This window comes from Staurois parvus, unplaced genomic scaffold, assembly GCF_062004578.1.
Source record: "Staurois parvus isolate SC_StPar_1 unplaced genomic scaffold, SC_StPar_1.0 ptg000226l, whole genome shotgun sequence".
NCBI lineage: Eukaryota > Metazoa > Chordata > Amphibia > Anura > Ranidae > Staurois > Staurois parvus.
This window is the reverse complement of record NW_028318022.1, coordinates 4,193,599-4,215,509: the sequence shown is the minus strand read 5'-3', so window position 1 is coordinate 4,215,509 and position 21,911 is coordinate 4,193,599. Positions and strand designations below refer to the sequence as shown.

Sequence of the window (21,911 nt, the reverse complement as noted above, 5' to 3'; positions counted from 1 at the left end):
CATGATATATGTAATTAACACTTTAAAAAATATCTGGGTATCTATAGCTACAATCTATTTAATGTAATCATCTTCCCAGTAACCAAAATGTAACATTAAATTATGTTGTGTTCAGTATACTAAGCATGCATTTAGTTGACAACAGCTCTTCAGTCAGCAATAATTACGGCTTACCAATAGTGTGTGTGTGTTTTATAATTGCTAATATTTCTTACCATCGAATACCTCAAGTTCATCAAACTGTTTTTCACTTTGAAACATATCCACAAAAAATGATATAGTGTAACCAGGTTCAACCCTAATGCTCCAGGAACATGTCTGAGAATTAGGATAATTTTCGGGATATCCAGGACTGAGGATAACCCCAGATGAGTCTTGCCGCATTTCATTTGCAGGACATTGTGCTGCAAGAGATAGATCCAAGCAGAAGTTATACATTTTGATAAGGCTGGTCTACATAGTAAAAAGAAATGTCTAATTTTGACTAAAGACACAGACAGGCTTATTCAGTAAGTTAAAGGGCAGTAAAATAACATTAATTGCACTAATAGGAACCCTTTTTTATTTACAATCATAGCATACCGAAATTTTTATAATGAGTTATTGCATGTAACTAACCATTGCTCTTTGCAGTTCCTTATTAAATGACCCAAAAAGAGCTATTGATCAACACATCAGCATTTTTAGCATTGGCTGTCTTAGAGATTGATTCAGTCTTATAAATACAATTTAGTCATATTTGTTTGTTTCTGTAGCATGAGAGATTCAACTGATTGTTATTGTGTTTTTATATGGAAATTTGACAAACCACAGAAAGAACCCTAACACTAAAACTTTTTACCTAGGGTAAAGTGATTTAAATCTTTTTCTACCTCATCTCAACTATAAAACATCTGTAGCATTGTTCAGGTGCACTAGCTACCAGGGGTGGACTGACCATTTGGAAACTTCGGCACTGCCCGAGGGCCCGGGGTCAGTAGGGGGCCCCATGAGATGCCCCTGGTACCTTTTTTATAGGCTTTTTTGAGTTTGGGCAAGGACACAGGGGCATCATGATACCCTATTGCCCGGGGGCCCCATAAGTTGTCAGTCCGTCCCTTCTAGCTACTTTTATCTAGGTAATGAAGATGACCTCCTGCATTCCTTCCACATTTTAACACTGTTTATTTTAGAATATATGATTATCAATGGGATATTTGTACAGTAAATGTTTTAGCGCAACAAAACTTTGGTAGAACAGGCAAGGTCATATTCATTTCTAATATTAAGTAAAGCATCTTTGTATTGTTTAATTTAAACTAGCAACATGAATACTGTTTGGTGGAGCCATCTTCTTTTTTACATTTTTTGTAGACATGTTAAAATTAGGAAAACTCTCAGAACAGTATTGAGGGAATTCATAAAAGGTTTTGTAAACACCCTTTAGTTTTTTGTCAGGGTGCAACAGCAAAAGTGTCTGTGCTTGCACCCAATTCATGTACCTGTCCATACTGGACACTCCTATCTCAGTGTATTCCCATCTTCCCTCCCCAGCCACTGTGCCTCTCACTCTGACAGGTGCATGACCGAGGAGTTTTAAACTAGGGATAGGTGGAACCTGATAGGGAACTGAGTGACTATTTCCCATCAAGTCTACTTCAATTTTGATTTATAGTGCATGGGAGTAGCAGATCCATAGCTGCTATTCAGTCCAATAGTCAAGTGCTGTCAATCAAAAGTAAATGCTGTCAATCAAAAGTCTCTCCACCAACTCATTGAGTTATTTTCCAAATATGTATGCCTGTTTGTCAAATTTATATATTTATAGTAAAACATTGACTCACATTCACTTTAGTGCAAACAAACCCGATATAATGTCTAATATTTTGGCAAAATATAAACAATAAGATTATATTCAGTAAGCAGATACCAAATATGTCAAGACTTAAAATTGCATGTGCCCATGAAAAACTGCAGTACCCATAATTATAATTGTCCAAATAAAATACTTTAAAAACCTTTACAGCTGATCAATTTAGACTTAACAGTGAATGATGACCCTAGATATATTTCTCTCAAGCATGCATGGCAATACCTAATATGTTTGGTGCAATGGTCTTTTTCATATGTGCACCCTACAAACACACTTCTTTCTTTCCTTCTCTATATGCATATATGTGGGGGCAGGGGCTTCTAAAACATTTTATTTTTATTTTAATTTATTAAACTTTATTTTTTTTCTCTATTTTGATTAACCTTATTGCTATCACAAGAGGGCTGGTAAGACCCTTATATGAATGCATAGTACAGGTGACAGGTGGACCTCAAGGTAACCTCATAGCTTGAGATGATTATGTACAGCCATAATGGTTGGACTTGCAGCAGCAAAAAGGTTAAAGCCCAACTGAACCTTTGCTTTAAATCAGCTAATCACATTCTAGGTGTATCAAAACATAAAGGTGTTTAATAGTTTGTGTTTTTCTAAAGCAACTACAGCCTGAGTAGTAAAGTAAGTCTTCTGCCAGCATTTGTAGAGTGGAATCCTTGTGAAAGCAGTGGTCTCTCTGTGTTGGTTCGACACACCCCATACTGGTTCAAAGCTATAGCTCTTCTACAATCAGAGGACTAAAACTACCATGCACCTGCAAATATCACAATCTTTATAATTAGAAATCCCAGACACAGATGTATATATAACTTCCTTATGCGGCCAGTTTTACCTTTTGTAACTTTGCTAGGGTTATTTTTCCAATATTATGTCTTCTACATTTCTAATACAGTATAATAAAGATGTTTGCTTACCAAATACTACTCACTATTTTCAGTAATAATATCTAAAGTCAAAACTTTTCAATTCTCTAAATGCTTTCTATGACTTTATTTGTAAAGAATTTACTGATATCTATCATGTCATAATAAAACATGGCTCTGTGAAAACCACTCTTGTCTTCCAATCTACTGTCTCTTTATGACCAACTTGTATTTCAAAAGTAAAAGGTAGTAAAAACAGATATGTTATTCAGCATAACAGATTCTAGGAATGTTTCCAAATTTAACAATGGATTCTTACTGCTGGCAGTGTAATTATAGACCTTTTCGCCAAGCTGCAGACAATAAACTTTACCTTGTCCCTTAACTGAATGATCAATGACAAAAACATAATTATTGTTACTATCAAGAAGAAGCTAAAAATAAAACAGAAGAGATTTCATATGCAGACAGTACTAAATTATTTACAAACTACATATTCAGCATTAAATATATCATGTGTGCAGTGATCAGAGCTAGGCCATTAACATTTATTACACAAGTGCTTTTCCTCCTTTTTAACATAAAATCTAAAGTAAGTGTATTGCCAGAACCTTCAATGAGATCGCTATATAGATGTGAGAAGATGAGCAAAGCTTTTTTTTTATTAATAACAGTAGAATAGTATAGCTATTTTATTTTTTTACTATAATATTCATTGACAACCTTGAAACATTTATCATTGAATATAATATATTAAATACAAGATTTTTTAAAGCTCATATTCAAATAATGAAGCCCAACACCTGGAGAGAATTGTTTGTCTTTGGTAGAGTACAGAAGGCTTAGTGGTACTCTCAGGTACTGTCATTGCACAAAAAAGTTAGTGTGCAGAAAAGTTAGTTTGCTCCTCAAAGGGAATACCTACATTAATGAAAATCTGACAGACTCCTAACTTTCCTCATTCTACTGAAAACCTAGCAAAGATATTTTTGCTGAAGTCTTGGCTTCACTTTAAAGAGGACATCCAGCCCAAAAAAAAATTATTTTTAGTTTGTTAAGAATAGAAAAGGGATAAAACCTTTATCAGTTTTTTTTGCTGTCTATGACACTGCTGGGGACATCTTCCAGCAGAACTGGAAATAAGGAAAATAATTCTCAAGAGGGAATATGATGAGTGTTAGCTTTCTGTTGCTGCTTGGGACTCCATTAAAGGCAAGGGCAAAATTCAGAAAACTTTCTGTTGCTGCCTGGGACTCCATTGAACAATTATTTTTATTTTCTTCTAGATTGTTATAGCAGTTGAATGTTAACAGCCTTGAGATGGTTACATAATGTGTAATAGAATGGCCTAAGTGTCTTACTTTACTAGAGAATAAGCTCTCTCTTTTACCACCCATATGACCAAATACCTAAGCATTTGGTCACACAATTGTTGCTGAATTGAGGGATCAACCAATCCCCACTTTGACCCTTCTTCTTAATAGACATAATTAAATAGCCAAATCCCTATTCATGCAACCAGAACAGAAGGAAACCCGAGTTGCTTTTACTCCTTTCATGACTATTTTTAATCCATTCTGGCGGAACTGTTAAAAAAGCTTTACCGTAAGAGTGGAAATAGCAAAGTTTTTCTGTCCAAGAATAAACAGCAGTGATACATCTACCTACCCTTACTCTTAAAGTATCTTCTCTGAAAACCACCTGGTGAATGGGTATAATAAGTTGTAGACAGCAGTTTAAAAAGTAAATCTATACAGTTTAATCTTTTAGTTAGTAGTAGAAAATTTGTAGAAATTGTGTATATTATGTTGTGGCTGTGTCTTTTGTGTCCTAATGATTTAAGTGTATAGTATTTATAGCCAAAATGTTGTTTTGATGAACATTTGCACAACATTTGGAGGGTTGTTAACAAACTCTAAAAGCTGAAAGCAAAAAATAAAAAACAAGGGAAAAATTGCAAAAAATATTCTGGTCACCTGAGTTTAAAAGTGAATGCAGTGAAAGGGTCAATCTTCTTCAAGTTAAGTTCTAACAATATCTCATATACGTATCAGATTTGCACATAATATATAATCCTTTTATGTAAAGATTCTTCGGATATAGTGACAATTAATCAAAATGCATGGTTCTCAGCATGGCTTCCTGTTACTTTATATATATATGAGAGATATACTGTATACAGTATTTACCATAAGATTTTTTTATACATTAATGCATGTTCTTGGGGCTGCATGAATTATTAAAGTGATATTAAAGGCATTTTTAAAAAATAATAAACATGCTATGCTTACCTGCAGTGCAGTGGTTTTGTACAGAACAGCCCCAGTCCTCCTCTTCTCGTGTCCCCTGCTGGCACTCCTGGCCCCTCCCTCCTGCAGAGTGCCCCCAGAGCAAGCAGCTTGCCTAGGGGGCACCCAAGCAGGCTTGCTCCTGAGCTGTTACTCTGAGTGTCCATTCAGACACAGAGTGCAGCTCGGCCCCACCCCCTCTCTCTCCTCATTGGCTGTGATTGATAGCAGTAGAAGCCAATTGTTCCAGCTGCTGTCTCAGCAAGTGAGGAGGGATAATCACTGGAGAGCCGAGGCTCTTTTGCACATAGCTGAATCATGATGGGGCTCAAGTAAGTATTGGGGGGGGGGGTGCTGCAGCACAAATAAGATTTTTTACCTTCATGCATGATTTAAAAAATCTTTTATCCTTTACAACCACTTTAACATGTTTGTTTTATTCTAAAGTTTTTTTTCTTAGACTCTGGGTATTTTATATGATCAATCAATAAAGCTGTATAATGGTTTAATAACTATAGGTAGATGACTATATAAGCCTTTTTAAAATTTTTCGTAAGTATTCCTTACAATTATTATTGATATGATTCTACTCTCTGAGATAAATGTGCAAATATAGTGTAACAAATGATTAGGTCTGGATAGTTGTCTGTAAAAATAATTGTATTACTACTAATTGTGCTTAAAAAACATTGCTGTTTTATGACTGGGGATATGAACTTCACCTTAGTGGTTCCTAACATTTTTAACAGCTTCTTTTATGTAATATCCATATTATGTAATACATATTTAATAAGTGCCAATGCTGTGTACAAAATGCAGGAAACAATGTTACTCAATAGTAATTACTCCTTTTGGTTATAAGATATGTGAAAAACGCCCTATCTACCCACCTAATCTATCATTTTTTTATGTGCTGCTGCTACCACTTATTATGTGTTCCCACATCCAAGAGCATATTATTTTTGTTATGACTCCAGTAAACGGAAATCTGATTGGTTATTATTGATTACTGTGCTTTAAACAAACTTCCTCATATGTGTCTTATCTTATTACATAGACTCAAAATGTACTTTCAAGAATTAATTTTGCAGCTGGCTCTATTGTTAAAAAATACATATTTTACTTTACATGTTATATTTATAGTGACTGACAGATAAATGAAGAAATCTGTAAATAATGTAAATGTATCAGTCAAAGATGCCACAGGAGAATCATTAATTTTGAAAATCAGTAATAATGCAAATTACATGCATTGAATAATCCAGCGGAATGGAATAACTTTGCATATTAATTTCATTTCGTTTCACATTTGAAAAATAATTAACTTACCTTCACAGGTAGGTAAGGAACCCTCAAACTGCAGCTGGATAATCAATTTACAGGTTATTATATCATTTCCTACTAAGGTAAACCCAGGATGGCACTTGTATTTTACAAAATCCCCTGTAAAGGAAGGGTTATATATTGAAACATATATTCACAAAACCGTCAACCGTCAGAATACTGTTATCTGAATAAGAAGTACACATTTAGAGAATACAGAAGATTATGTAGCACACATTGAACAGAACTATAGAAAATGAGGCAGAAACCTGAATTAAATATCAATAAAATTACTATAGTGCAATGAGAACATTCATGCTTAATTAGCTTAAGGTACAGTATCGATAAGATACATTTTCTCCTAAGTAATAAGCATAATGTGTCATTTAGCAAGATGTTAAGACCTATACCTGGCTCCAAAGACAAACCTTGCTCTTCACATGCAAGGGGAAGAAATAAAAACAGTATCTTCACATTTTGCAATTCTAAGCAAATTAATTCATTCTGAAACAATTGGCTGTTTTAGACAGCATAAGGAAAACAGCAAAAGTTTCAGCAATCTATAGAATTTACACACAAATGATCTAACTGTACTAACAGAGCTAACATTTTACATTATATTTTGCAATGTAAATCCAATGACAGAAACATCAAATAATAGTGACAGGATAAAACTTGTTCTAGTTATATCACAGGTATCAAATGCCAGTCAAATTTGTTCTCTGTAAAATAACGTTTTTTGATCAAAATTTGTTCTGGAAAACATACAACGACATGAACGTTCTTCTCTTTTGAAGTTGTGGGAAGCAAGGACTACCTTTTAGGTCCTAAGGAGAAGGGGTACAGGTAAAGGGGGATTTAGAAATATTCTTATAGGTAAACCCATTTTTAACACAAAGCTCAACTTCAGCCAAAACTTTTATTTTAGTTTGGACAGAGTGCAAAATGGATAGAACCTCATTAGGTTTTTATTGCTGCCTGTGCCCCAATTCAGGAGGTCCCCCCCTCACTTCCTGTTGGGACAAGGCTGCCACAGGGACATGAAGTGACACCCATTTCTCTCTCAAAAAAAGTGCTGGGCAGGCTGGCTACATGTTACAGACGTGGAACCAACACTGTTGCTGTTCAGCTTCTGTAACTATGTATCCTTCTGTCTTTCTCTGTCATTGTTTACATTGGCTATTGATTTATGGGTATATGTTTTATATGAAATTTTGTCCTTAATCGCAGCGCTTTAAAACGACAACCAACAATTGTGCAAAATACTGAATTATTAAATATATAATATCCCATGTAATGGCACTTTAAATAAAAGTGTCAACCAATTAATAACATTCTTCAATTGCTGCTTGCAACTAACCTTTATCTTGTTCAATACAGTTCAAAAAGTGCACCATGCAAACTGTGAAAACCAAATGCTGTTAGTTATAAAGTGTCCTTCAAAAAGTGCTCCCGTGTTCATCAGTGAGCCACCACTGTATGCAAAAACTCACCCAATATGTGGTGTGGCTCACTGCTAAACACAGGAGCACTTTTTTTTAGGTATTTAGTTAATAATTGCAGTCACTGAGCGCAGGTGTTAATAGGTATTTTTATGTCTTATATGGTTATTAAGAGTATATTCACACTATAGCAGAGAGCTGTGTTTTTCTGCATAAGAAAAACACAGCTTTCTGCAAAGGAACACAGAAAACAATGCTTTTCTTTGTGCTCTGTTCACACTTCCCCATAGCTGTGCCCTGCAGTGCAGAGTGATGCAGAAATTTGCAACACTTTTGCAGTTTTCCACACTGCACCACAGCAGGTGAAATCTGACAGTCGGGGGTGATTGGTGTGGTGGGGGGAGCAATTACAAGTATTGATCTCCCCGCATGGCTCCCTGTGCAGCAGCTGAAAGCCGCTTCTCCTTTCAGCTGCTTCATGGAAGGCCATACAAGGAGATCATTTTTTGTAGATGCCCTCCGCTGCGCCAACTACCCCTGTCAGATTCCCCCTGCTGCCCAGACCTGCGGTGTGCTCCCCTGGCCCCCCCTGGGCTCCCCGCAGCACTGTCGACTTCCCTCTCCACCTTTTCCACCAGCTGTTGTGGGGGATGTGTCAGGATGGAGAGCGGGGAAAGGGGTCGGTAAGTATTTTATTTACTAACACTATCCTTGTCTAAATTAACTGAATGAGTGATCCATACAAATGTGTTTACTATACTTCAGTCGCTGTCTCCTGTTCATTCACTTGCAGAGCAGCTGAGGCTACAGAGAAAGGGACTGGGGGATGTTGAATGTCTTCAGTCCCTTTCTCTATCTCAAAAGTAACAATTCAAGTTTCTGTTTAGACCCTTAATATCTGACCAAGCCCTCAACAGGGTAGTTTATAAAAAATTAAAAAATAAATAAATAAATTATATTTAAAAAAAAGAAAAATTACATTGTAAAAAATAATAAAAGATAAAGTAATAAAAATAAAAAACCACTGACACTGTCCACTGCTCTACTGACACTGAAAATTGCCCTACTAAACCCTCCACTGCTCCCTCCCCAAAAAAACATAGTGGAAAAAAAATGGAAACATTAAAAAATTGCAACAAATAATACAAAATTGTAAAAAAAAATAAAAACAAAAAATAAAACAATATAAATAGAAAACTACTGACACCATCCACTGTGCCACTGACACCATCCACTGCCCCCTCCCTCCAAAAAAACCTGTGAAAAATGTAAAAAAAAAACATTAAGAAATGTAAAATATTTTAAAAATATAAAAACTAATAAAAAACAGCTTATTCACATGGGTTCTCTTATGCATGTAGTGTGAATGAGCAGATTGTTTGTGTGGCTGGATTCACCTGTTAATCTAAGGGGATGCAGCAGTTGTACGAAACACAGCTGCAGATCCTAATTTGACGGGTGTGTAGGTGCAGTTTTTTGGCCCCAAATGCACACTGTCTGTGTTTGGGGCTGAACACATGCATCCACATGTCTGTGAAATTAGGACCTGTGACTGTGTACATACAGTTGCTGCATCACCATAGCGTAACATAGACTCCCCGAACACAGCTCCAGTTACTTTAAAAAATATAAAAAACTGGTTCACACTGTATAGGCCATAGCACTTATGTGAATAAGCCCCAAGGCCTCATTCACATACACAGCTTTATTTATTAACTCAATACATCTTTATCTTTTAGATTTAGTAGGAATTGTGTAAGTTATGTTGTGTTTGTGTCTTCTAATAATGATTTTATTGTATTTGTTGTGAAAAAAAGCAGCTAAACACTGTACGAGTTTAAAAAATGCAGGTAAATACAAGTGCTTCCATTTAAGTGTTTACCTGTCTTTTTTATTTACACACTTGTGAACCAGCCCCAAATGTTTATATGGCTTCTCAAAACACTCACAACTATGTAGTTTCTTACAAAGTGTACTTATCTTCTTTACTATTCAGTATTGTTACACATTTTTTACATTTGCACCTTACAGTATGTGAGGATTAATAATATTTTTGCATTGTTGTTCAATATGAATATGTGGAAATATTATTATTACTATTATGATGACGATGATTATTATTATTATTATTATTATTATATAGCATTCAAATAGCACCAACAGTTTGTGCAGAACTTTACAGCATAAAGGAAGATAGTTACAAGTACAATATAGTTCAATACAGTAGGAATAGGAGGGCCCTGCTCATGGAACTTAAAATCTAAAGGGGGGGGTACAAAAGGTAATAGCTGCAGGGGACGATTTGATAAAGGTGATGTAAGTAAAGTTCTTAGGTGGAGATGGGGTAGTCTTCTCTCAATAAATGAGTTTCAAGGATCACCTATATATAGACAGGGTAGGAGCTAACTGGACATAATGGGGGTAGGGAGTTCCAGAGGACAGGGGAGGTTCTGAAAAAGTCCTGGAGGCAAGTGTTGGAGGTGGTAAGAAGGAAGTTATAGAGCAAGATGTCTTGGGAAGAGTGGAGAGGATAATTTGGGTTGTATTTGCAGATGAGGTTGGTGATGTAGCTGGGGGAAATGTTGTGGATGGCTTTGTACATTGTGACAGAAATTTTCTTATTAGCAGACTAAAGCCAGCCATACATGGATCAAAATTTGACCAGTTCAGTAAGGAAATTTTCAATTCATTTATGGTTGCACAGATGTCAATCTACTGATTGACTTGTGTACAACCAGTCTCTTCTGTTCAGTCAGTGCTACCGGCTAAAGCCAAAAGTTTCAGTTGAAGTCTCCTGGCCTTCAGAACACAATAGCTCAGTAGGGGTAACCCACTGTTTAAATGAAAGAAAAAAAAATGAATAATCTCTGGACTGCCTAAACAGAAACTAATGCAGCCACCACATCTAAGGACTGGTAAGCTGCAATATATTACATTTTTGGTCTTGGATTTAGATGCATTTCAATGCCTTAGAATCACACAAGGCTCATCGGATGAATATGCAGATGACAGACTCAGATTTTCAAAGTCAAGGCACTAATTGCCTCCCATGAATTCTTCATTGCAATACCAGCAAAGAATCTTGCAATGCATGTATGGGGTGCAAGAGCTCCAAATGGATTTTTTCTCCTGGAGCACTTAACACAATAGATAAATATGTGCAGGGACTGCAGAGATCTCTATTTTTCCCACACATTTTTAAATTGCATATATATATATATATAAACATATGTATAAATGTATGTATAAAAACAATTACAATATAATTCATGATACCTATTTCAAAGTCATCGCTGTCAGAAATGAAGTCAGCATCTGGCACAGGTACTGGTGGTTGGCATTTCTTAAGTGCATATGCTGCAAAGATAAGCATATACCCATATGTTAAAATGAAATGGAATTATGGTGTATTTTATGTTATTGTTAAATATGAAATTTTCTTGTATACATAAGGTATACAGTGGAGTTGGTTTACTAAAGGCAAATAGACTGTGCACTTTACAAGCAAGGGAATTAGCTCTGGAATTTTAAGGGGGAGGGAGATCTGCTGATGTCCATCAGCCAATCATGTGCAAGAAAATTCAGTTTTTTTTAATTTTCCTTGCATGTAATAGTGTATTCTTTGTAAAGTGAGGCTTTACATCATTTTCTAAGCTCTGGAGAAAATTCCCTTGCAACTGGAGTTGCAAACTGCACATTCTATTTGACTTTAGTATTTTGTGAATATTGAGGGTTTTTTTTAAATCAGATAACATTTATTAAAGAATTTTACACAGTACAAGAAAGTTACACAACAAAGAGGATAAGATATGTCAAATGTCACAAAGCTGAGTGTATTCTTACAACATATCAGTTACAGTTACACAACATATCCAATACTTCAACAATCATGTTTTAGTACTGAGTGACTTAATATATATACCTCAAAAAGGAAACAGGGTAATGAGGGAGAGAAGTAAGAAGAAAAGAAAAAGGAAGAAGGCAAGGAAAAGAAGTACGATAAGGGAAAATACCAGATGAAGAAGAAAAACGTACAAAAAGTAGCCACCAGTTGGCATCGCATATTGAGCATGCATAATATTTGGGGTAACTTAAAGGAACTAAAGTAGCCCTTAAGCAATGTATATCTATTCCGTACTATCTGCACTGGTGCCATGCTATGAATAGCCAAGCAGGCTCCCCACAATTTTTCAAATTTCTTCGAGCAACCCTATTTTTGGTAGGTTAATTTTTCTGATCCAATGAGCAACCATGGGAGGGGAAGATGATAGCCATATCATAGCCAAAGCTAGCCAGAAATAATAAACACCAGGATATTAGATCCACAATATCTTCCCAGTATTTAAACAATTTGGGGCAGTGCCACATTATATGCATCAGATCCCTAGTATTTCACAGACATCTGGAGCAGAAATGATAGACCCTACTGCCATATTTATGTAGCCTTTTGGCTGTCTGATATGTCCTATGTATAGTATATCTTCTAGAACTGGAAAGAGAAGCAGAGGGAACCATTTGTAGAACAAACTCCCACTGTTCAATAGATATTGTACCCACATCCTGTTCCCACTCAGACCTGCAGGTACTAAGTGTAAATGGTAATTAAGTAAACTCAAATAAACATTACAGATATTCCCCTTTTAAATGATGCTTTAGACACAGTATTAAATACTGTTAGTCTATAAAGTATAATTTGGTCTTGTTTATGTAGGGTTGGATTGCGTGCTGAAATTGGAGATACTGGTAGAAGCAAACCCTAGAAAGACTAAATTCCTCCAGCAGTTGTTGAAACAACTTTAACAGTTTCTTCTTAAATACTTGATAAACACATGTTATGCCCTGTTTTTTCCACTGTTCAACTGTACATAATTTGACTATTTCAGGGACAGCCCTATTGTCCCATAGAGTGGTATACACAGAATAACCTCCATATTGTAACATGGATTTAAATTAATCTCAAACTTGTTGTAGCATCAGTAAACTATGTAAGGAATTAAAGTTGCTCAACTGTCTGGACCCTAACTGTGATATCAGTGATGTCGGGCCTAGGATCTGTCCTGTTATAATATATCTGGGATCCACTACTGGAGTGTTAAGATGACTAAAAGGAGTTGGACTATTGTGCCAATTAAAAGAAGTACAAATTAGGGAGTGCAAGGCCTCCTTCATTCAGGGTCTTTGCAGTGTCTCCAGCCTAATCCTAGAGGGACCTGGTTTTCAAACCAGTTCAAGGATCAGGGAGTCAAGGATATGTGCCAGTGTTTTGTTATCCATATTGGTGCAATTTGCCAAAAATAAAGGATCTGTGGGAGTCAAATAAATTTTAACCAGGTTAATGCAGCTAAACACAGAAAGCGGCACCAAATCTTGCATTTCAAATTGATTTTAGAAATCAATGGTAGCAGATTTATAGTGAGGTACTCTTTTAATCAGGACAAGAGGTTGATACCAAGGTATCAAAATGTGTCAACTTTTTTTAGTGGAGCTGCAATATGAGGCAACTATGACTTAATAGGGTTTAAGGGTATTAAAGTAGATTTGTCTCAATTTATTTCCAACCCTGAAAAGGGAGCCACATTTATTGATAATCTTAATTAGATTCAATAATTAAGGCTGGGGTCTCAGAGAAAAAAAAAGTATCATCAACATAGAGAACAAGCTTCTTTAGGGGGAATGTTAGAAACCAACTATATCAGTAGATACTTATACCACCATTGCCTTCAGTTCCTTTGCAAGATTAAAAAGGAGGGACAACAGGTGGCACCCCTGCCTACTGTCTCTAGAGGCATATAAAAATGGGAGCATTGTTAATTGACACCAACCTGTGCCACACAGCATAGAAAAGTTGAATCCAAGTTGAAAAATAGGCCCAATACCAAAATGAGGCAGCACCTCCCACAGGTAAGGTCAATACTGTCGAAAACTTAAGGATAGTATTACTCTATCATCTAATACAGCTAACTGATGGTAATTGTTCAGAACAGTGTTTCTCAACCTATTTCAGTGAAGGCACCCTTTAAAATTATAGACAATTGCAAGGCACCCTCTAAAATTATGGACAGTTCCAAGGCACCCTTCAAAATTATGGACAGTCCCGATGCACCCTTTAAAATTATGGACAGTCTTGAGGCACCCCATTCTAAAATGTAAAAAACTATTATAATAGTTTTATATAAAGCAACATCCACACATGGACACCCAATGCTAGAGGTGATTTATTCTTCCAAATCAAATACATGTTCACACACTGGTTCTGACTAGTATTACAGTGTTTCTCTCAGTTTTTCTCCATCACTGAGCTAATGTGATGCCAGCACTGTTGGAGAAGGGCAGGGGAGGGTCAAACAAAGATGATGTGTTGGCAACTGACATCCTCCTTATCAATTGATAATGTAATTAGTTTTCAGAACTCCGGTGGCTAGAATATCGTAACGGCGCACAATGAAAACCTGTTGCTTTGTGTAACTAAAAGTCAGGCTTCTTCCACCCTCTGGCCTGTATACAAGTTTTGTGAAACATTTAGACATTATGCCAAGGCACCCCAGAAGACACCTCAAGGCACCCCAGGTTCCCTGGACACCCTGGTTGAGAAAGGCTGGTTTAGAAACACTATGCATATTTTTAGAAGTAGATTGGCCTTGTATAAAGCCACATTAGTCTACATGAACTAGCTTGGTCATATGGCAAATATTGAATACATAATGTTAAATGGGCAGTCTAGGATGTTTAAAATTTAAATGATGTTACACATATGTGCAGGCTTGAAAATCAGAGGTGGGTGGATTTTAACACTCATTTGTTTTCAAAAGAGATTGCAACTACTAGGGATAAATGACAAGATTGTGACCAAGATTAAAATACCCACCTGTATTTCAATGTTATCTTTCAATTTCATTTCCTTAATATTCCAATCGTCCACTCAGATCTAAGGTTGTCTTGGATTATGATAAGGTCGAGCACATGTTTAATAATGAGAATGTGCCTGCTCTATACTACACTGATCAAAATAATTAAAGGAACACTTTGAAAACACATCAGATCTCATGCTGGATGTCTATACTGATATGGACTGGGTAATGTGTTAGGAACGTAAGGATGTCCCATCGTTTGATGGAAATTAAAATTATTAACCTACAGAGGACTGAATTCAAAGACACTCCAAAAATCACAGTTAAAAAATTATGCAGTGGGCTAGTCCATTTTGCTGAAATTTAATTTCAGCAACTCAAAATGATACTCAGTAATTTGTATGGCCCCCACGTGCTTGTATGCATACCTGGCAGTGTCGGGGCATGCTCCTAATGAGATGACGGATGGTGTACTGGGGAATTTCCTCCCAGATATGGACCAGGGCATCAGTGAGCGCCTGGACAGTCTGAGGTGTAACTTGATGGTGTCAGATGGACTGAAACATGATATCCCAGAGGTGTTCTATTGGATTTAGGTCAGGCGAGCGTAGGGGCCATTCAATGGTATCAGTTCCTTTATCCTCCAAGAACTGCCTGCATACTCTCGCCACATGAGGCTGGGCATTGTCGTGCGCCAAGAGGAACCCAGGACCCACTGCACCAGCATAGGGTCTGACAATGGGTCCAAGGATTTCATCCCAATACCTAATGGCAGTCAGGGGGCCATTGTCTAGCCTGTAGAGGTCTGTGCGTCTCTCCATGGAGACACCTCCCCAGACCATCACTGACCCACCACCAAAACAGCCATTCTGAATGATGTTACAGGCAGCATAATGTTCTCCATGGCTTCTTCAGTACCTTTCATGTCTGTCACATGTGCTCAGGATGAACCTGCTCTCATCTGTGAAAAGAAAATGGTGCTAGTGGTGAACCTGCCAATTCTGGTGTTCAATGGCAAATACCAATCGAGCTCAGTGGTGCCGGGAAGTGAGCACAGGGCCCATTAGAGGATGTCGGGCCCTGACACCACCCTCATGAAGTCTTTTTCTGATTGTTTGGTCAGAAACATTCACATCAGTGGCCTTATGGAGGTCATTTTGTAGGGCTGTGGCAGTGCTCATCCTGTTTTTCCTTGCACAAAGGAGCAGATACCAGTCCTGCTATGGACCTTCTATGGCCCCGTCCAGCTTTCCAAGAGTAACTGCCTTCCTCCTGGAATCTACTTCATGCTCTTGAGACTGGTAGACACAGCAAACCTTCTGGCAATGACATATATTGTTGTGCCATCCTGAAGGAGTTGGACTGCCTGTGCGGCCTCTATAGGATCCAGGTATCACCTCATGCTATCAGTAGTGGCACTGACCCTAGCCAAATGAAAAACTAGTATAAAAACAGTCAGAAAAGAAAAAAATGCCAGTGAACTCCACCTGTAAAACCATTCCTGTTTTGGCGGTCGTCTCATTGTTGCCCATCTAGTGCACCGGTTGTTAATTTCATTAACACTAAAGTAGATGAAACTGATTAACAACCCCCTCTGCTACTTAACTGACCAGATCATTACTCCAAGAGTTAATTGACTTGATGCTATATTCTGATTAAAAAGTGTTCCTTTAATTTTTTTGAGCAGTGTACATGAGGCTGATTTGAACCCTTGGTCAGTGGGCTTATCTCAATTTGATGTAGTTAAAGCATAACACTGTTACAACTGGAATGCTTTTGCCACTTAATTAAAAATATAGGAGGAAAATACACTCAGGAAACAGTGCTAAAAGCTAAACAAGGTAATATACTAAGCATATATAGGACAATTGTGAAAACTATAGACTGCAGTCAGTATACATATACAGAACATATATCCATAAACTTACCATGAAAATTCAAAACAAAGAAACCCTCAGTTGAAAAGTCACTGTGAAACTTAATGAGTACTTGATTAGATGAACTATATGCTGTTTCAAGGGCTGTATTTCCACTAAAAACACCAAGCTGAGGAGAATTCTGGTCAATCCCATCCCTAAAAATATATATTAAAAAAAACATAAATGACCAGTAAAAACTATTCATTTAAAAGTAACAATATATCTACAAAATGAGTAGGGACTGTCCACTTTAAAAGGTGAACTTTGCAAAGGAATTTTCACTTAGCATAGAGAATGTGGTGAAAGTTCATTTTGCAAAGTATATTCATCCACAGGCATGAACCATAAATAAAAAAAACAGTCATTTTACTTGCATATGACTGGGTAAATGAAGTCAGAAGCTTTCATCTCATTCTCTGAGCTAAAATAAAATCCCTTGTAAAATGACGATTTACTAAAGGCAAATAGGTTGTTTGCTTTGAAACAGAATTTCACTTTACAGGTGAATTTTCTCTTAGCTGAATGAATAAGATGAAGCTCTGCTGACTTCTGTTATCCAACAGCATGCAAGCAAAAATGCTGCTTTTTTAAATTATCCTTGCATGTGATTGGGTATTCTTTGAACAGGGAATTTTCAGTCACTAAACCAAGGAAAAATTCCCTTGCAAAGTGATAATTTCCTTGCAAAGTGAACACCATATTTGCCCTAATAAATCAACCCCAATACAACCTTGCATATGCATGTTAAAGTGACAGCATCTCTGGAAAAAATTCCTTGCAAAGCAATAATTCACTTTTCAGCAAGCAGACTATTTGATTTAGTATATCAACCTAGCATACTTAAAAGTTCCATATGTAAATTATTTAAAGAAGTTGTTAAACTTTGTAACCTATGCAAATGTACAAGTAGATGTAATTTTTTTAAAACATTTGACCACTTACAAGGCATGAGTATAATAGCTGACACTATACCTTGTACTAAAATTGTGATAAAGGAAGAACAGTCCAAGAGTTAAATGATTTCAAACAATCCCTTGCTAATCTCTGATGTACTTGAGTTCATATAACAAAAGGACGAGGATGCTGTTGAAATTCAGACATTGCTTTCTATAAAGGCACGATAAAATAAATGTTTGATGCTGTCAAGGGTCTCCTGGGTGACAACTGGGGTTTTTTTTTTATTCCTATTGAGCTACTGCTTAAACCATAGTGGATAGTGTTTTTAAAGAATGCTGTTTCAACAATTTAGTACATTTACAATAGTAAAAGTTTAAATTTAAAAAAAAACTAACATTATTTTGCAATGCCTGGTATCAAAGCTGCAGACCATATACTGTATGTAAAGTATGTATTCTCAAAATTTAGGATAAGCCAAATTAAAATGTATTGCTTGCTAAAAAAAAAGAGTACTGCAGTTATTCATATAGCCTAATTTTTCCAGCAGGCTATGTTCAATGATATGGTAATGAGCTTGTCACCAATAACCAATGTGACCAATAGATATTAAAATTAACCCTGGATTCAAGTTCATGAAAGTGATTTAACTATCTTGTTTAAACTAAAATGTTCTTTCAAAATAAGAAGCTAAGTAGCTAAGAGAAATACCTTTAAGGGCTAACTGTCATGTCAATCATACTAAAGTTTAAAGGTACAGAAACAGTTTTTCCGCCTAAAGAAAAGGAGAAGAGAGGAGTTACAATCAACGTTAAGAATGGTCCCTGTGCCTTTAAAGCTTGCTATGATTTTCTCTGTAGTTAGCCTCAAATGATATCGCCCTTAGTTGCTTTTGTTATTTAGACAAAAGGTGTTTCGGAATCCAGATCTTTGTTCCACAGCTAAGAAGGTATGTTCTTAGGCCATTGATGTCTAACAAAAATAAAGCATTGCACATTCTCTAGAGATTCGTCATTAGAAGCGGTGGGGGTAATTGTATCCAATGAAGACACAAGTTTAAGGAGATTTCCTCCTGTTTTCTGTTGCTTCTTCAGGACAGGAGGTTAAGGGAAATCTCTTTACCAGGAAACAGAAAGCAGAAAATAACTTGAAAGATGTTTTAACTATTCCCCTCTCATGACCATCTAAGACTAAAACAATTGCCATTACATATTCTTTAAGACTTTTTCTAGTTTTTGTCTTTGATATATCCATGTTATGCAGTATATATGGAAAAAAGTTTCCAAACAATAAAATGGTCCTCCTGCCTAAGATCTTTTATGATTTCAGGATCATACCGATGAAAATGTAATTGCTTGTAAATAGTGATAAGCCAAACATACCTGAGTTTGGTGAATGTTACTAAAGTTTGAAAGAAAATTGAAGTCAGTGGGAGCTGAATGTTAAAAAATGGCAATGACCATTTTATAGGCTAATAGGCAATGGTTTATTAAACAAATGTCAAGGGGCTGAGAATGGCTTAGGAGACATGTACCAAGGCAACCAAAAATAATAAATTCCATTTTAATAATGCTTAAACTGAAACTTTAAAATGCTACATTTCATGAAATGATATACCTGGGGGATGCCTTGATTCTGCCTGTAAAATGGCACATATGTGCAATGTATACAACCTATTACAGCAAAGCTAACATTTACAAAGAAAAATGTTTCTTTAAATTGCTGTCAAAAATATAGCTCCCAGATGCTTTGTCCTGTTTATAAGCAAAGTGACCAGAGATTCCATTCATCTGTACCAGGCCCTTATCCTAGATCAGAGTCTACTATAGATGTTAATGGAACATCCCCACACCAAAAAAAGCATGCAACGTGTAGCATGAAATGCCAAGAAAGGGGGTGGATGGGTTTGTGCCCCCTTCCTTAACAATACCAGACCCCATGCCCTCAACATAGCTGTATACTTTACCAGGGGATCACTGTAATGTCATTGACCATATAAGATCATGTCCATATAAGGTCAATTACATAATTCGGGAGATCCTGTTCCTTAATTTTTATTAACTGTCATTCAGTAGGAGTGAAGCAATGGGGCCAGAAATTTGTAAGCAGGTGGCTTTTTTATTTATTTTGATGGGTCAGCAAGTGTTGGGCATCATGAGTGATATACTCAGTGTCATCACTGGATGACATTATTGTTGATGGATGCAAATCATGGAATTTTTTCACTAAATCTGTGTTAATTTTTTTTACTGTTGCAGAACAAAATGTAACCATCTACCACAGGCGCTTTTCTTTTAGACTGTGTCTTATAGTAAATCTCTGTGTGGAGTCCTCTGGAAGACGGCAATCGCGAACGTCAACTGAGTTTCAGAAACAGCACTATTTTTAGCAAGGCATATCTTTATGTATTCTAATTTGTTTTCCTTAGTTCTATTGATTCTATTTTTGTTCCTCATCTTTTATAATGATTTTCTGTAATGGTTTTACATGACATTCATTCATATTTCTGTACATTTTGCTCAAAATGTTGTGAATTTGATATATTATATTTTGAAGATCTAAATAATAAATATTATTCACAGCTGAATCTAAAAATAAAGGTCAGCAATCCAAAACAAATGACGTGGGGTCCTGCCTCCCATTCATCCCAAGCCCTTCAGGTCTGGTTCGGATTTTGAGGGGAATCCCCACGCCAAAATTAATTTTAAAAATAGCGTGGGATCCCACACTCCATCCATACACGACCCTTATCCGAGCATGCAGCCCAGCAGGTCAGGAAAGGGGGGGGACAAGCGAGCGCTCCCCCTCCTGAACCATACCAGGCCACATGCCCTCAACATGGGGGGGTGCTTTGGGGCTTTTCTGATGCTTTGCCAGGTTCTAACTGCAGCTGTCTTCAGTTGTTCTTTGTGTGTGGCTCTTTCTGCCTTTAGTTTTGCCTTCAGCAAGTGAAATGCATGCTCAATGGGGTTGATATCAGGTGATTGACTCAGCCATTGCACCGTATTCCATTTCTTTTCCTTCAAAAGCTCCTGGGTTGCTTTTGTAGTGTGTTTTGGATCATTTTCGATATGTACTGTGAAGCACCGTCCAATCAACTTTGCTGCATTTGGCTGAATCTGGGCTGACAGTATACAGTATCTCACTAACACTGCAGAATTTATCCGGCTGCTTCTGTCTTCTGTCACATCATCAATAAACACCATTGACCCAGTGCCACTGGAAGCCATGAATGTGCATGCCATCACACTGCCTCCCTCATGTTTTTCCAGAATTGGTCTGGCTTTTTTAGATGTTTTTTGGCAAAGTCTAATCTGGTTTTTCTATTCTTCAGGCTTATGAATGGTTTGCATCTTGTGGTGAACCCTCTGTATTTGCTCTTGTGAAGTCTTCTCTTGATTGTAGACTTTGACAATGATATGCCCACCTCCTGGAGAGTGTCTCACTTGTCTGGATGTTGTAAATGGATTTTTCTTTACCGTAGAGGATCCTGTGATCATCCACCACTGTTGTCTTCCGAGGACGTCCATGCCTTATTATGTTGCTGACCTCACCAGTGCGTTCTTCTTTCCTCAGAATGCACCAAACTGTTGATTTTGCCACTCCTAATGTTGCTGTTATCTCTCTGATGGATTTGTTTTGTATGTGAAGCCTTACAATGGCCTGTTTCACTTGCAAGGACAGCTCCTTTGAATGCATGATGCCAGTTCACAGCAGTAGATTCCAAATGCAAATACCACACTTAGAATCAACTCCAGACCTTTTACCTGCTTAATTGATGAAAAAATAATGAAGGAGTAGCCCAAACCTGGCCATGAAACAGCTTTTTATTCAATTGTCCAATTTCTTTTGGTGTCACAAGTTAGTCTGCAGTTTGTGTATTATTATCTCCTTGCTGCAGTGCTTCTCCCGATTCCCTTCACATGTGTGGTTCTGTGCTCACCAATGGGCATCGCCAGCTATTCTCTGGATTTTCTTTCCTTCCCTTCCATCACTTCCTGGCCCGCCTCCTAGTTTGCTTGTTTATATAAGACATGATCGGTCTAGCCCACTTTGCCTGAGCAACTTCTTAGTTCTCTGAGCTCCTGTTTGTTGCTACTCCTGTATCCTGTATTTACACATGTACCGACCCCAGCTTTGTTCATTGACTGTGCTTGTTTTCTGCCTGTCCTGACCTTGGCTTGTCTATCGGATTTCCTGTTGTCTCCTGTTATTGTACTCTGCTCACGCGAGTGGTCTCCGCATCCTCAGCTGGGCGTACCTGGGGGCTGAAACCTGGTTCTAGCTTGCTGCAGGTCCATCCCCACCATCAGGTGCTCTGGTGAAGAAGCAGGCTGGGACTTAGTATCCGCACCCTGGGGAACCCCGAGTTGGTGATCTACAAGGGCTCACTACCACAGGAGGTTGACATTTGGTCCCTTGAAAAAGGGGGTATGGCTACTCTTAAGAGCTGTAATTCCTAAACCC

At 37.2% G+C, this 21,911-nt stretch overlaps 1 protein-coding gene across 1 annotated transcript in view; it reads right to left on the bottom strand.

The window, feature by feature from the left end:
* The window catches only part of CSMD1 (CUB and Sushi multiple domains 1), a 2,075,474-nt gene that overhangs the window by 257,383 nt on the left and 1,796,180 nt on the right, over window positions 1-21,911 (bottom strand). The window contains exons 44-47 of the mRNA XM_089679519.1: window positions 16,560-16,705; window positions 11,060-11,140; window positions 6,348-6,461; window positions 216-404 (exon numbers count right to left, since the gene is read on the bottom strand). Coding sequence (XP_089535645.1) covers window positions 216-404; window positions 6,348-6,461; window positions 11,060-11,140; window positions 16,560-16,705 — 530 coding nt within the window. The remainder of the gene's footprint in view (window positions 1-215; window positions 405-6,347; window positions 6,462-11,059; window positions 11,141-16,559; window positions 16,706-21,911) is intronic.